Here is a 14,301-nt window from a genome sequence, read left to right as displayed (position 1 = left end):
CGAAAACACTAGAGGAGGTAGACTTTATGCTTTTTTTTTTAACTCATCGAGATGCACATTATTTTGACTGTATCAATGTGTTTGCTCAAACTGACAGTGGTGATACAATGCTCAATGTAAATGTGACACTGATTTCTATTCCAATGTGCCTTACCTCCCAATAAAAATATAAAAAAAATTTTAAAAAAAGGAGGAATTGCACACCAAAGAGCTCCTGGCTCCTGTTATTTTCTGCTTTTGTCATTCAAAGCACCAGGCCCTCTTTCAGACCATTAAATAACAAGAGTCTGAAGAAGGGCTCGGTGCTCAAAATGTCACAACAGCAACTAGGAGCTCTTTGTGTCACAATCACTCTGGGCGGTGTTGTTGCTTTGGTTTCTGGGTCTTAGTGGAGCTGGGCAGGTTTCCTGGGAGCTCTGGGTTTCTCCTGCCAGTATCGACGGCCGTGGTTGGATTCCTCCCACAGAGTTCCACATCCTCCCGGATTCAGCTCTCTACCCTCCACAAACTCCTCTAATAGTATCCAAAATTATTTAATCCTTCAGAGAGGATATTCTTACATCTGCTGCACAGATTATGAAACCACTTCTGCATTTTTAAAGCATTAAAAAGTCATCCTTATTTCAGAGAAAAACCATCAACTTTTAATTGTTTATATTTATAAATGCTCTTTTAACTGGACTTCCCAAAAAGAGCATTAAACATCTGCAGCTCATCCAGAACGCTGCTGCTGGAGTTTTAACCCGGACTGAGAGATCTGAACACATCACAGCAGCTTTAAAATCTTTACTCTGGCTTCCAGTCAGTCACAGAATAGATTTTAAAAGCCTGCTGATGGTTTACAATCTGTGATCTGTTCAGAGAATATAAAGCCAGCAGAGCTCTTAGATCCAAGGACTCAGGTCAGCTGGTCCAGTCCAGAGTCCAGACTAAACATGGAGAAGCAGCATTTAGCTGTTATGCTGCAAACAAGTGGAACAAACTGCCAGTGGAGATTAAACTTTCACCAAATGGAGACATTTTTAAATCCAGGTTAAAGACATTTCTGTTCTCATGTGTCTATGCATGAAATCTGCACGATATCTTTGAACTTATCTGGACTGTTGCTCGTTTTTAAATTCATTTAAATAATTTTATTTGTTTCTCTTTATATTCTTTTATGTACTTTTAGTGCTTCTTCCACTCCCTGCTGCAATGCTTTTATTTTCTGTAAAGCACTTTGAATTGTTTTGCACATGAAATGTGCTACAAATAAATGATTTGATTTGATTTAGAAACTGATTCAGGGCTGTATTTAGTCTTTGACTTTGTACTAATCAATAGTACAACCGTTCCTCCAGAATTAAAAATAAATGTTCTAACAAGATGATTTGTGCCTTGTTTTCATAAATACTGGTTCTGAAACCGATCCCAAAAAAACTCAAAAACCAAATGTAACAGACATGACAAGACATTGCTGCTAGTTTAATGGGATTAAGTATGTCTTTGAGGTATAATTTGGGGTGAAATGACCCTTTAAAGATGAAACCTTCATGATCCTGCAGCAGAGAGCCCAGGAACCGTTTCTCATCGGTTACGCTGTACAGTCCACAGGAATCTCCTCAACATCTGTGTGTTGGTGAAGCTGGTGGCAGAAACAGATGCTTTTCTCCCTCTCTGACGTTTTTTTTTCACGCCACTAAAGTTATCTGCAATCTGAGCCGAACTTGGAGTAATTACATCCCCAGTCTTGTTCACAGATTCGATGTAGTGTTCATCCATCCACAAAACACACTCAACCAAGATCGTTTGGTGAGATCTGAAAATGAAGGTTCGACGCCTTGAGTTATATGTGAATTACATCTCGGTCTAATGGATTTTCATTTATGCCGACGCGTCTCTCTTAGCTCAGTACTCAAAGCGTTCATAGAGAAAATACAGGACCTAATCTTGTGTTTGGCCCTGAGACGGATGTGATGGATTCCTTTCATAAGCTTTATAGCTCACAGAATCTGAGTGGCGCTGCCTCATGAGAGACAACAACTTTGACGCCTTTAAAGTTCAGTGTTCAGTCGACTTGTTACGCAAATGTTCAACTAATTCAACTAACTAGAAACACACAGATTTAGAGCATCATCCCTCGACACACTGAGGATGGGGTAGCGTGCACGTTTCATTCACAAAAACACCTGATTCTAAAGAATGAGTCTTACCAGGTGTCTGCAGAGCTGGGTGAATAGCTACTGAGCTGCTCCATTTACTTGAATCAGATGTGTATGTAAAACATGCACATATATATACATATATATTTTAGGGCTGGGCAACGATTAAAATGTTTAATCTAATTAATCACACGATTTCCCTGATTAATCACGATTAATCACATTTGTACGCAAAATCCAAAAATGAATCCAAAAGTAGTGTATAGCTTTTAGCATTTAGCTTTATTTTAAATGTGCTGCCATATGAATGAAAGTGCCATAACATTTGTTGTGCAAACACACTTTTATCATCAGCATCTTTCTGTAGTTTTTATGTAGAAGCCTCGCTCCACTGTCTGTTTCCTTGAATGACTTGCTGCTATCAGTTGTGTGTTTTGCCTTTAAGTGATATTTTAGACTGGAACTACTACGCTGAGAAGACAATTCAACTTGGCTGTGTTTACAGATGACTTTGGTTCTGTCGACTCCGCCGTCTGGAAGAACTTTAAAATGAAAATGGCCGAGTAAAAGTTCCGTACCCTTCTCCGTGTTTGGTGGATCCGCCGATTACTTTCTTTTCCTGTTCCACAGCAGACAGCAACAGACTTTTACAAAATAAAAGCCTGTGAGCAACAGACTTTTACAATAATAAAATGAACCAAACCCCGGTTTGAGTCCCGCATCGGACGGCCCTGTGCTGCGTGTCATTCCACCTCTCTCTGCCCCCTGCTTCCTGTCTCTCTGAACTTTCTTATCCATCAAAGGCACAAAAGTCTTTTAAATTGTAAAAAAAATTGTACAAAAAAATGTAAAAAATAAAAACATGCGTTAATGCACGATAAAATATTTAACGGCGTTAAATAATTAATGCGTTAACGCGATAGTAACGAGTTAACTTGCCCAGCCCTGATTTAATATATGGGGCTCTATCTGTGCCAAACTTATGCTCACTGTGTGAACACTTACATGAGTGTATGTGACTCTGAACAAGTGCTTCAGTTGGGACCAAGCTCCATGACACCCGTCTCATGTGTGTCACTGAGTCATATGCACTGGCTGGGCCATCTTATCATTTGGCCTTTTGGTGTGGACTCGCAGTTGGTCTGATGTGATGGCTCTCAGCACTCGCACGTGAATGAGGAAGTGTGCAAATTCCAAAGGCAGCCGGAATCAATGGGAATATTTCACCGATGGAAATCGTATCAGGAAAGCAATCGTAACGACATGTCAGGAAGACACAGAAGTTTTGTTCAGGGTCACGTAACCACATGTAAGTCAGTGGGTCTACATGGTGAGATTAATTCGATTACAGCTATAGTTGAGTTATGCTCCTTATTTGAGCACTGGTAATTATCCTTGGACATATGGCGGTGAATGAATCGAATCAGAGGCACAAAGCGTGTCATACCCCGGTGTGATAGGTGACGCTGTACCCATTTCAACTGTTGCTAATAGAGCCACTTCCTGTTGACCTCTTCACCACCACCACCACCAACAACAACAAACTCAGTTGTTGGAGCTATTTATTCCTCATCTTCATCACTTTGAATTTTGTTCAAATTTATTCTTGGGTTACTTTATATTTTGGGGGGGTTATTTTCAGAGTTTATTTGTAGGTTATATTGGAAAAAAGTGAAAAAACACCTGATTTCTTAGCATTAAATTGAGACAAAATCATGTAGAAATGTATTTTAAGAGATATAATGTCATGAAGGTGAAGGTGGCCTATGAAAGCCATGAGTTAGCAACAAGTTAGCAGAGAACATTTAGTAAGATCTGGTGTGAAATTAGCTAAAACTGCCCAAACATTTTTTACATGAAACAAGCTTGCTTCATGTTAGTCTGAAAAGTTGTTTTCTAAATTGTCTTTTTTCCCATTTATCTAAGTACCGAACTTATTGCACTTACTCTAGCACTAGTTATACTCTTAGCTGTTTTGGAAGGAAATGCACTTATGATTTCTTGTGACCTGAAGTTCTTTTGCCTACCGATGTGGAACACACTTATTGTAAGTCGCTTTGGATAAAAGCGTCTGAAAAATGACTGTACTGTAATGTAATGTAAAAAGAACTGAAACTAGATAACAACTTACATTTCAATCTCTGATAGATAATTTAACACGATGGAGAGCAGTAAAGTAAATATCTGGAGTATCTCCACTCCTTCATCGGACTTTCTGACACTACCCTGGCTTGGTTCACATCATATCTCACTGACAGAACAGAACATGTATCCCTGGGAGGTGCAAAATCAGACACGCATTCCGTTACCTGTGGTGTCCCTCAAGGCTCTGTCCTTGGCCCCACCCTCTTCACACTGTACATGCTCCCCCTTGGTCGTGTAATCAGCCGGCATGGAATATCTTTCCACGGCTACGCTGATGACACCCAACTCTACATTAAAACAAACCCAACCCCCTCTGCAGCCCTATCCACAGTTTCCACCTGCCTGGAGGAGATAATGGCGTGGATGACGCCAAACATCCTGCAACTAAACAGCTCAAAAACAGAAGCCATTCTTGTTGGCAAAAAAAGGCCTGAAAACTCACCTTTTTAGAAAAGCCTTTAGTTTACCTGAAAAATCTTTAAATTATTTTACTGTTTATTTATTTATTTTTTTTAAATGCTAGTTTTAAAATGTAGCACTCTGAGGTCATTAAGTTGATGTAAAGTGCTTTATAAATAAAATATATTATTATTATTAGTAGTAGTAGTAGTATATAAACATGTATCATCAGTTTTATTACAGGAATAGACCACTGTTTAAATCATGATGTGGTTCTTTGTTGTGTTGGAAACCAAAATTTCACCAAAGATTACTTCAAAATGAGTCAGGATGACGTAGATTTTAAGGTTAAAAACTTCTCTGCTGCTGCTTTGAACAAAGTGCTGAGTTAGTGCTCTGCGACAGTGGCGCACCAGAGCATCCCTAATCCCCTGAAAGCATGAGGGAAAAGGAGAAGCTTATCACAGTGTGAGGTAATTGGTGCTCTCTGTTATTAAACCTTTGCATCCACTGAACATTAACCAGGACACCAACAAATAATGTCCCCTTTGTAAAACACCGTAATCACATTTCCAACACACTCTCTAAATGCGTTTTACTAATGGAATAATCCACTAGTCAATATTTTTATCATCAGTGGTTAACATGATCAATGTGAACAGGGTAATTGTAGTAGAGACTCGGCCAATCACAACTCCACACAACATTTCTAGGCTTTTACCCGATTAATTTGTTTTTATAACAACAATTTTACAGTTTCACTGTTCCAGAATAGTGCTGTTTCCATGCCGACCAAAAGGCTCCTAACACCCATGTACGAGACCCAGCTCCAGATATCTGACCAGAAACTTTTTCTGGTCCTTATAAACAAAATTTAGCAGCTGAAGACCAAGATAAACCGAGTTAAAACAGACCAAAATACTGGATTTAGGATACAGGAAACTACGTTTGTCAACACATGTGACACTACTACTGCTCCTTTGTTGGGTCTCCATCTAAATGGCTTTATTACACACTTTTTTTCAGGGGCTGTGCACTTAATGTAAATTATTAGGAGAAGAAGAACGGCCCTTTGACTTCATTAGGTGTGAGCATTGCTTAAATAATGCTAGTTGAGACAGATTGGACCCTTAAGCAGAGACAGGTAGTTTGAGAAGGTTTATTCACAGGACTCAGGTAAGCATTTCCAGGGGCTCTGCAACTGAAAGACAGATCAGTGTCCAATTCACCGGGTTAGTGATTAATCTTGGAATTGCAGAGTCAGCAAACAGGCCTGTTTACTGAGGCAGTGACTTCTTCTCCTTCCGGAGGGATTTCTGAAGCAGTAAACTGTCAAGTTTCCGAGTGCAAGATTCTGAGGCAAGAGGCTGGCTGCAAGTCATCCAGGGAAGTAAACATCAGTGAAAAAAATACTCTTATATGGTCACTGTAGAGAGCATAGAAAGAGCAGGACAAAAAATACAAAATATTGCAAAAATTCTACACTGAGTCTCAGACTAAAGATTAGACCTGCTGAGTAACGTAAAGGTGACAAAATGTCGATGCGTGAGGGGCAAACCGGAGTATTTCAGCAGAGGTTGAATGAGCAATCAAAGCGCCGCAGACTGCCACACCTAGGCCTGCCATGGCTAGGACTGCCTCCCCTAGGACTGCCTCACCTAGGACTGCCTCCCCTAGGACTGCCTCCCCCAGGACTGCCTCACCTAGGACTGCCTCACCTAGGACTGCCTCCCCTAGGACTGCCTCCCCTAGGACTGCCTCACCTAGGACTGCCTCACCTAGGACTGCCTCCCCTAGGACTGCCTCCCCTAGGACTGCCTGCCCTAGGACTGCCTCCCCTAGGACTGCCTCACCTAGGACTGCCTCCCCTAGGACTGCCTCCCCTAGGACTGCCTCACTTAGGACTGCCTCCCCTAGGACTGCCTCACCTAGGACTGCCTCACCTAGGACTGCCTATTCTATGACTGACACACCTAGGACTGACACGCCTAGGACTGACAAACGGACTTACACTTGGTGTGATTGAGCCTTTTTTCGAATATTAATCAAAAAGCTGACACATTTATTTGTATTATTTGAATAAACACACCAGTCACAAGGTAAAAACACCACACACATCTTCAAAAATGAGGTCCAAATTAGCTAAGAATCATAAGAGGAGACTATCTTCCTCCCCAAATCATTCCCATGGGTTGCATGTTCATATAATCTAACAAATTGTGTGTATTTTAGCCCTAACTATGATCATTCTTTAACCTTACCTGAGTAGTTTTGTTTTCTAACCCTGACTGAATGATATCATCATCTTAAGCCAACCAGGAAATGATGACATAGGGTAACATAGAGTGTTAATGTTGTTGGAGGGATCTGTAAAGGTTAAAAGTTGAGGAATGAAAAACAAATCTGATGTGAGGTCAGAAAGTAAAGAGGCTTCTTTAGACTGCTCCTCGTTTGTGCTGCAGGCTGGGAGCGTGAGCCTCATCAGATCATGTCATCTGACTTTTTTTTCCCACATCTCTGCAAGACCGTGACCTTTTGCAACCAATGTACGGATGTCTTCCCCACGGATCTAAATGCAGCTGTCACCTGTATGGAAGTTTTTCTGTGCCATCAGAGTTTGAATACGAAATTCTAATATTGAATTTTTACAGCATCAAAATCAGACTTTGAATTTGAAAAACCAACAGTGTAAAAAAAATCGATTTCTAAAAACAAAAATCAGTGTAAAAAAATTCAACATCTAAAAATTCAGTGGAAAAAGAACCAGACTCAACATCCGGGTAAACAGGGAGAAGCAATCAATCCCTGTCTCAATTCATCCAACGACAGCCAATCAGGTTACGCTCCATTGGACAGATCAGCTCATTAGACATTGAGTAATATCTATTACTCAATTTTATTAACACAAATGGCAAATAAAGTAAACTCACTCCCCCATATGGGCAAACACAGGTGAGGCCACCGTGGAAACTGCGGACAAACCCACTTGGGACCCTTATCTGCAGCCCAAATTTAAACCTTATGGGCCCCATACGGACATGCTGGCTGGGATTCACACTGCAGTGAGTGGAGTGTGCCTCAATCTCCAAAAAAACGGTTATGGAGTCTAAGAATAGGTGCATCTGGTCACAAAAAAATGCGGTTATACAGCTTGTCTGCTATTACAGGTGTCAGTGCTGATTTTGTATGTTTGATCACTCAACTGCAGACTGTAAAAAAACAATTATGTTATCATTAGCTGTCAAACGCGGAGCTGATGTGAAAGTGCCTGAAATGCAATGTCACCGATGGCCACTAGGTGCTGACCCCAACAGACATGGAGCCTAATGTGTTTATATCGTCTCAATCTCGATTGAGATCTCGGTAAACTTGAGGCTTCAGCACAGCAGTTGATGAACCAATGGATGATCTAATGAGGATTTTTCAATCTTTCATTTACAGTCTATGGAGTCGGCATACTCTTCTGATGAGACAGGAGCTAAAACTGACACTAGATAGATAGCTTTACTGTAGTATCCGAGGTACTTTCTCTAATTATTATGAGAAAAACATTTATTCAGTTCAGTTCAGCTTCTTTTTTCACTTCATTGAGCCACTGGTGGTGTTTCTCCACTCTAATTTAAATTAGAATAGGCATGAAATGCAAAAACAAAAAGGAAACAAGGCGCATATGGTACTTAATAAATGTGAAATCACAGTGAAACCTTTTTTTTTTAAAGGCCAAAACAAAGAAACAAAAAAAAGCTTCAACTAAGTCAAATGCAATTTATCAACAACAACACTTTTCATTCCCTATTGACTTGTTTTTTATTGCATACTGAATAGCTTCAGGGGTTGAGAGAGGGAAGTATCACACTGCTGTATCTCCAGCAGAAGACATTTAAATGAGCTCCTCAGTCTTTTATGGTTCTGGGGATTAAAACTCCCCGGACTGACGTAAAGTGTGCATCTGGTGGCTGCAGGCCACGTGTACTTTCAGCATCATTTATCTTTTTTATTATTGGACCATATTTTTTTTTTTTTTTCCACTTTATTTATTGTTTTTCACAATTTAAAATGATACATAAGACATACAGAAATACAGAAATATAAGAACACCCCCCCACCACCCCAAGGGGACAAGCAAACAATAGAAAAAAATAAAAAATAATAATAGAATAGAACATAATAATTTAAGAAATTAACACAAAATAAAGGTGTGTGAGAGAACATTCATGTGGTTTTCAGTAATGATGAATGACAATATATACATGACATATATACATGACATATCAAAACGCTATACCTGTCCGAGCAGGTGTGTAATAAAAGGTTGCCATAACCTGCTGAAATTATTATTAGGACGTCGTAAAGCCAGTCTAATCTTTTCTAACTTCAAGAGTTGTAGCGTATCTCTAACCCAATGTTTGTAGGAGGGTGGAGCAGCCTGCTTCCAATTAAGTAAAATTATTCTTCTCGCTATGAGAGTGACAAAAGCAACGCCATCAGATTGTGCCCTAGGAAGATGGTCATCCTCACATTGAATACCAAAAATGGCTGTGAGAGGGTTTGGGTTTATTGTTCTTTTAAATACTTTGGATAGGGTATCAAATATAGAGGACCAATAACCCGAGAGCCTCGGACAAGACCAGAACGTATGAGCCAAGGTTGCAGGTGAAAAATTGCATCTGTTACATGAATCATCAATTGTTGGATGCATCTTTGCGATTCTGGCTTTTGAAAAGTGCAGTCTGTGTGCTACTTTGAACTGAAGTAGGCCATGTCTGGCACAAATTGATGAGGAGTGTATCCTTGAGAATATATCTGACCATTCAGTATCTGTAATTTGTAGGTTTAGATCAGCCTGCCACGCTTCTCTCAGTGCATCAAGAGATGCCGTCTGAAAAGAGGAGAGTTTCATATACATAATCGATGAAAAAATAATCGATACGCGAATAGGAATGATGCACAGGGGAGAAGAATGAATAATGTTTTAGATCAGGGTACAGGAAGCGCCAGGGATCAGTCATATTATAAACTTGAAGAAAGGAAGTAATGATCTTCGCTGATCTTGTTATACTGTAAGGAGTGCTGGAGGAGCGGTCCAATACTGGATGTAATACACAATTAAAGTCACCCCCCAAAATAAGCCTGTGCGTGTTTAAGTTGGGAAGTGAGGATAAAAAAGTCTTCAGAAACTGTGCATCATCTCCATTTGGAGCATAAACATTAGCCAGAATTATAGGTATATTATACAGGGTCCCTGTGACCACAACATATCTCCCTCGGTGGTCTGCAGTAACAGTTTGCATAATAAAAGGAGTATTCTTATTAACAAGAATTGCAGCTCCTCTAGACTTGTTTTGATAATTAGAGTGGTATAATTGCCCCACTCACCTTTTGCGTAATCTGTTATGATCAGAGAATGTAAGGTGGGTTTCTTGGAGGAAAGCGATATTAACATCAAGACTTCTCAAATGGGATAAAACTCTATTACGTTTGATGATCTGATTAACTCCCTTGGTGTTCCAACTAATATTATTGGACCATATTTAAGGGAGTGAGATATGAACGAAAGTTAAAACGTGAACAAAAAGTATGCAACAACTCATGTATCACAGTGCACAAGCCTAAATCTCAGTGCACTGGTCTTAAATAGAGGTTAAAACGCTGTCAAAAACAATGTTACGATAAAACAGATTGCAGAAACAGTGAAAACGATACAATAAACGATTACTCCAACTTTCATCGACTCAGCTCCAAGGGGGTGCTGAGGCCCATCAGCTGCCATCAGGCGAGAGGCGGGTCCATCCTGGATAACCAGTGCATCACAGGAGCAACAGAGAGACAAAAGAGACTCAGGGCTCATTTAGAAAAACTAACTAACCCGACAAGCGTGTTTTACCTGGAGAGCACCCATCCACACATACCTGAAGAAGTGTTGTACCTGTTTTAGGACCTTCGGAGTTTCGTAATATGCTGAAACGTAAAACATGACACCATCTTTTCAAATTATGACCCCTATTTGAAATATAACACAGCATTTTCACAAGTGTATAATAAGAGTATATATTCAAATGCTTGCCTCTAACATGAAACATCTGAAATGTCCAAATTTCCTATTTCGATTTCCTTTTAATTGTCTTTATGACTTGTTTTAAATCACGGTCACAGCTTTTCTCTGTTCTGGCACCCCGATGGTGGAGTCGCTGCCCATCTTTGGCCGCAGGCTGTAAAGCCATCTCTGCAGGAAACACCGCCCTGATCCGCCCTCTGAGGACATCACCTGTTTCATCCCAGCTTCTTACGCACTTATTTGTTTCCTAAATTGTCTTCCCATTTGTCTCAGTACCTAACTCACCGCACTTACTCTAGCACTAGTTATGCTCTTAGCTGTTTGGTTTTGGAAGGAAATGCACTTGTGATTTCTTGTGACCTGAAGTTCTTTTGCCCACCGATGTGGAACACACTTATTGGAAGTCGCTTTGGATAAAAGCGTCTGCAGAATGACCGTAATGTAATGTAAATGTAAATCGATCCTTGAACATAAATGCCCACTAAACAGATTCAAGTTTAGATACGTTGAATGTGGAATATTGCGCAATATTGTATTTTTATTTTTTACCTTTTGTTTTTAGGTTAATATCTTAGATTAGCATAGGCTATTATGTGTATTATATGTTCAGTATAGCTCTTTTAATTAGCGTAAAATGTATTTGTAATATCCATTTTGCTTATTTATTGTTACTGGTTTTTTAGAGTACTTATGTCATGATATGTTACAGCATGTTATGTCTTGTCATGGTAGCTGCCTTTACGGTGTCCTGTCCTAAGAATTTCAGTGCCCAGTCCGACTCTGTTGTTCTGTGTATCTGACAATAAAAGACTTGACTTGAAATGATTTAATCATGTAACAGCAAAGTGTGAACAAACCAAACGACAAGAATACACGATGAAACATCTGTTTATTGGACGTGAAGCTCGTACATGCTGGAGGACATTGACTGGAATGAGGGCAGTAGAAAACACACGCTGACCCCTGGGGCAACAGCAACACAACAAAGATAAAGGATGTTAAACAAAAAACGGAAGCGGAGAGACGAGGCTGGCTTGGTTTATCAAAGCTGTGCAGAAGTGGAAAGAAAAACAAACGTCCTCAGATGCATTTGAGCAGGTAGGAGTTGCAGTTGGCTCCTCTTCTGCAGTCGCAGAGCCTCCCGATGCGAGGCCCGAACTTCATGGCACAGCGGTCACCCATCCCACACTGAGGACAGACGTGTTGTTCGGTCGGTCAGTCTCACCAAGTCAAGAAGAAACCATGAATCATCAGGAAAGACTTTTATACTTCATAAACTTTGATTTATTCTTCAGAGTTTTTCTTTTCCTTCCTTTTGATTTAATTGGGTTTTTATATCAAAAAGAGTAAAAAGACGGAGAGGGAGAGCTGTAATCCACCCCAGCGTTTTTCAGGGAAATAATTAGATCCTGATCGTTAGCTCAAATTGGGCCCGTAGGCTGATTTACTTTCTCTGAGGAAGCAGAAGGATTGAAAGGATTCTGTAGCCTTTTAGTTTCCTTCTTTCAGCTAATTGAAATCAGGCACTAATCTTTATTAGCCCCTTAATTACACTCTGCTGTTGACATTTTGTTGTTATCTTTTAATTAGTGGCAGGTATCCCTTACCAACCGGTTTAATTAAAAAGCTGTGGAGGGATGCGGCTACAGTGGACAACAATGACTCAGCGCAGCCTTGTGAATGAGTTAATTAAGCTCTTCAAAGCTGCGTTGCATCAATATTAATGTGAGAAAAGTTGAGTTACCAGTGCAACGCTCCCTCTTTTCTCCGTGGAAGAAACGTGATTCATCTGGCCCAGCAGAGCCTCCAGCGCTTCGACCTGCACGACAAAGAAGTTGGAGCACAAAAACAGAAGCAGGGACAACTTTAAGCTTTTCAAAAGAAGAAAAATGGTAAAAGTGTACATTTTTTTCTACCTGAAACTCAATGGCCTTAGCTTAAAATTTTGTTTTTAGCACACATGCTACTATACCCCACACATTTACATCCTTCATATGGTCTTCGGGTCAGTTTGACCCGCATACACAGAGACACACAGACAAAATGTTACATTATTATCATCAACCATTGGCTTCCTGTCCTTTATAGAACTGATTTTAAACTAAAAGATGACTTCGAATATGAGGATAATTTGGATCTGAATCTGGACGTGAATTTGAAGATGACCTTCACTCGGAATATGCACCACAAGGAGCACCACAGGTGGCCGCTGGAAGAGCCTCACAGACATATTTGTCTAAGAATAGACAAATGAAATGGTATTCGTCCCCAGTGAGAGAGCCAAAGTATTGAGTACAGTGGATTTTTAACATCAATTATAACCTTACGACAAAAAGAGTAGTCACACTTCCATTGTTATTTGTAGTAGAGACTGATTGCATTATTAAACATAAATATTATCTCAGTTGTTTGATTTTGAGATAAAGACAGCATATGTTAATGGTTTATGAAATAAAATTTTATGTTAGAATTGTTTTTAAAGCCCCAAATATGTCCCGGGTCAATTTGACCCGAGGGACACCAGAGGGTCCCAAAAGTGAAGACCATACAAGGGTTAAATAGAAAGTGTCAGACCTTTGAAAAACGAATGAATAGCTTAGCTTTTTAAACATTTCACAAGACGCTTTTCACATCAAGAAAACTGCAAGAAGCTGTAAAAACTTTTTAAAAGTTATCTTTTGTGGATTTTGTGGTCACACGACTACACTAAAATGAAATATGTAAGCTGTCTTTTGCAAAGTTTCTTACAAATTCTCTCACATTCATTTGAAAAGTATTTGGAATCTTTGGAAACTTTGAGATCTAGAAGTTAGAATATTGTTAAAGGTTTAACACTATCAGACAGGGAATGACTATAAAGCCATAATAAACTATCCATTTTGCTTAAAAAAAAAATTAAATTAAAAAAAGCGCAAATTTATCTTCACTTAAAGACCAAACACTCTCAAAATCATTTAGTTTAGGATGGACTCTTCGTTTTTTATTTTTTTTAAATCAAACAACAGAAAAGATCTGAAAATGGATGAGAAAACAACAACATACTTTTGGGTTGTTCTGTTGAGATTTCCCTACTTTAATAAACGCGAACCATGCAGTGATTTCAGTCCATTTGCTCCAGGAGTTCCACATCTGCTGCAGAGCTTCTCATCATACTGACCAGCTCTTTGTCTGCGGCTGGTTCTGGTTTCTCCGCTCCAAAGTCCTCGGCGGGGTCTTCCGGCGGCGCCTGGCCGCGGCACAGAGCGGACAGCAGGCCGACGAGCAGCAGCAACCCGCGGAGCATCCCGGAGCTCTCCATGGTGCTGGTGCCGGTGATGGAGGAGGGCGGGGGTCCTGGTAGGAGGTGACAGATCAGGGGGCTGGAGGAGCAGAGGGTCGCGGCAGGTCTACACGAGATTCTCCTTCCGCCCACCGGACTTTCTCCTCTCTTATAAAGACTCGCAAAGCTCCGCCCGAGAGGCCGCTGCAGAGTCCTGCATGGGGGGCTGCAATCCCCCCCAGTTCGGTTAAATTGATTAAATGAAGACTGGATCGATACTGAACACTAGTCTTGCGTTAATG

General features: G+C 40.3%; 1 protein-coding gene across 1 annotated transcript; it reads right to left on the bottom strand.

Moving 5' to 3' along the window:
* Positions 1–11,639: 11,639 nt before the first annotated feature.
* cartl (cocaine- and amphetamine-regulated transcript-like) lies at positions 11,640–14,089 on the bottom strand. The gene is made up of 3 exons (XM_075472434.1): positions 13,898–14,089; positions 12,485–12,559; positions 11,640–11,928 (listed from the first exon to the last, which is right to left on the bottom strand). The coding sequence occupies exons 1-3, from the start codon at positions 14,036–14,038 to the stop codon at positions 11,821–11,823; spliced, it is 324 nt and encodes a 107-aa protein (XP_075328549.1). The 5' UTR covers positions 14,039–14,089; the 3' UTR covers positions 11,640–11,820.
* Positions 14,090–14,301: the final 212 nt, after the last annotated feature.

The sequence above is a fragment of the Odontesthes bonariensis genome, chromosome 1 (assembly GCF_027942865.1).
Source record: "Odontesthes bonariensis isolate fOdoBon6 chromosome 1, fOdoBon6.hap1, whole genome shotgun sequence".
NCBI classification, from domain to species: Eukaryota; Metazoa; Chordata; class Actinopteri; order Atheriniformes; family Atherinopsidae; genus Odontesthes; species Odontesthes bonariensis.
The sequence above is the reverse complement of the archived record's forward strand: the minus strand, read 5'-3'. Positions and strand labels throughout refer to the sequence as shown.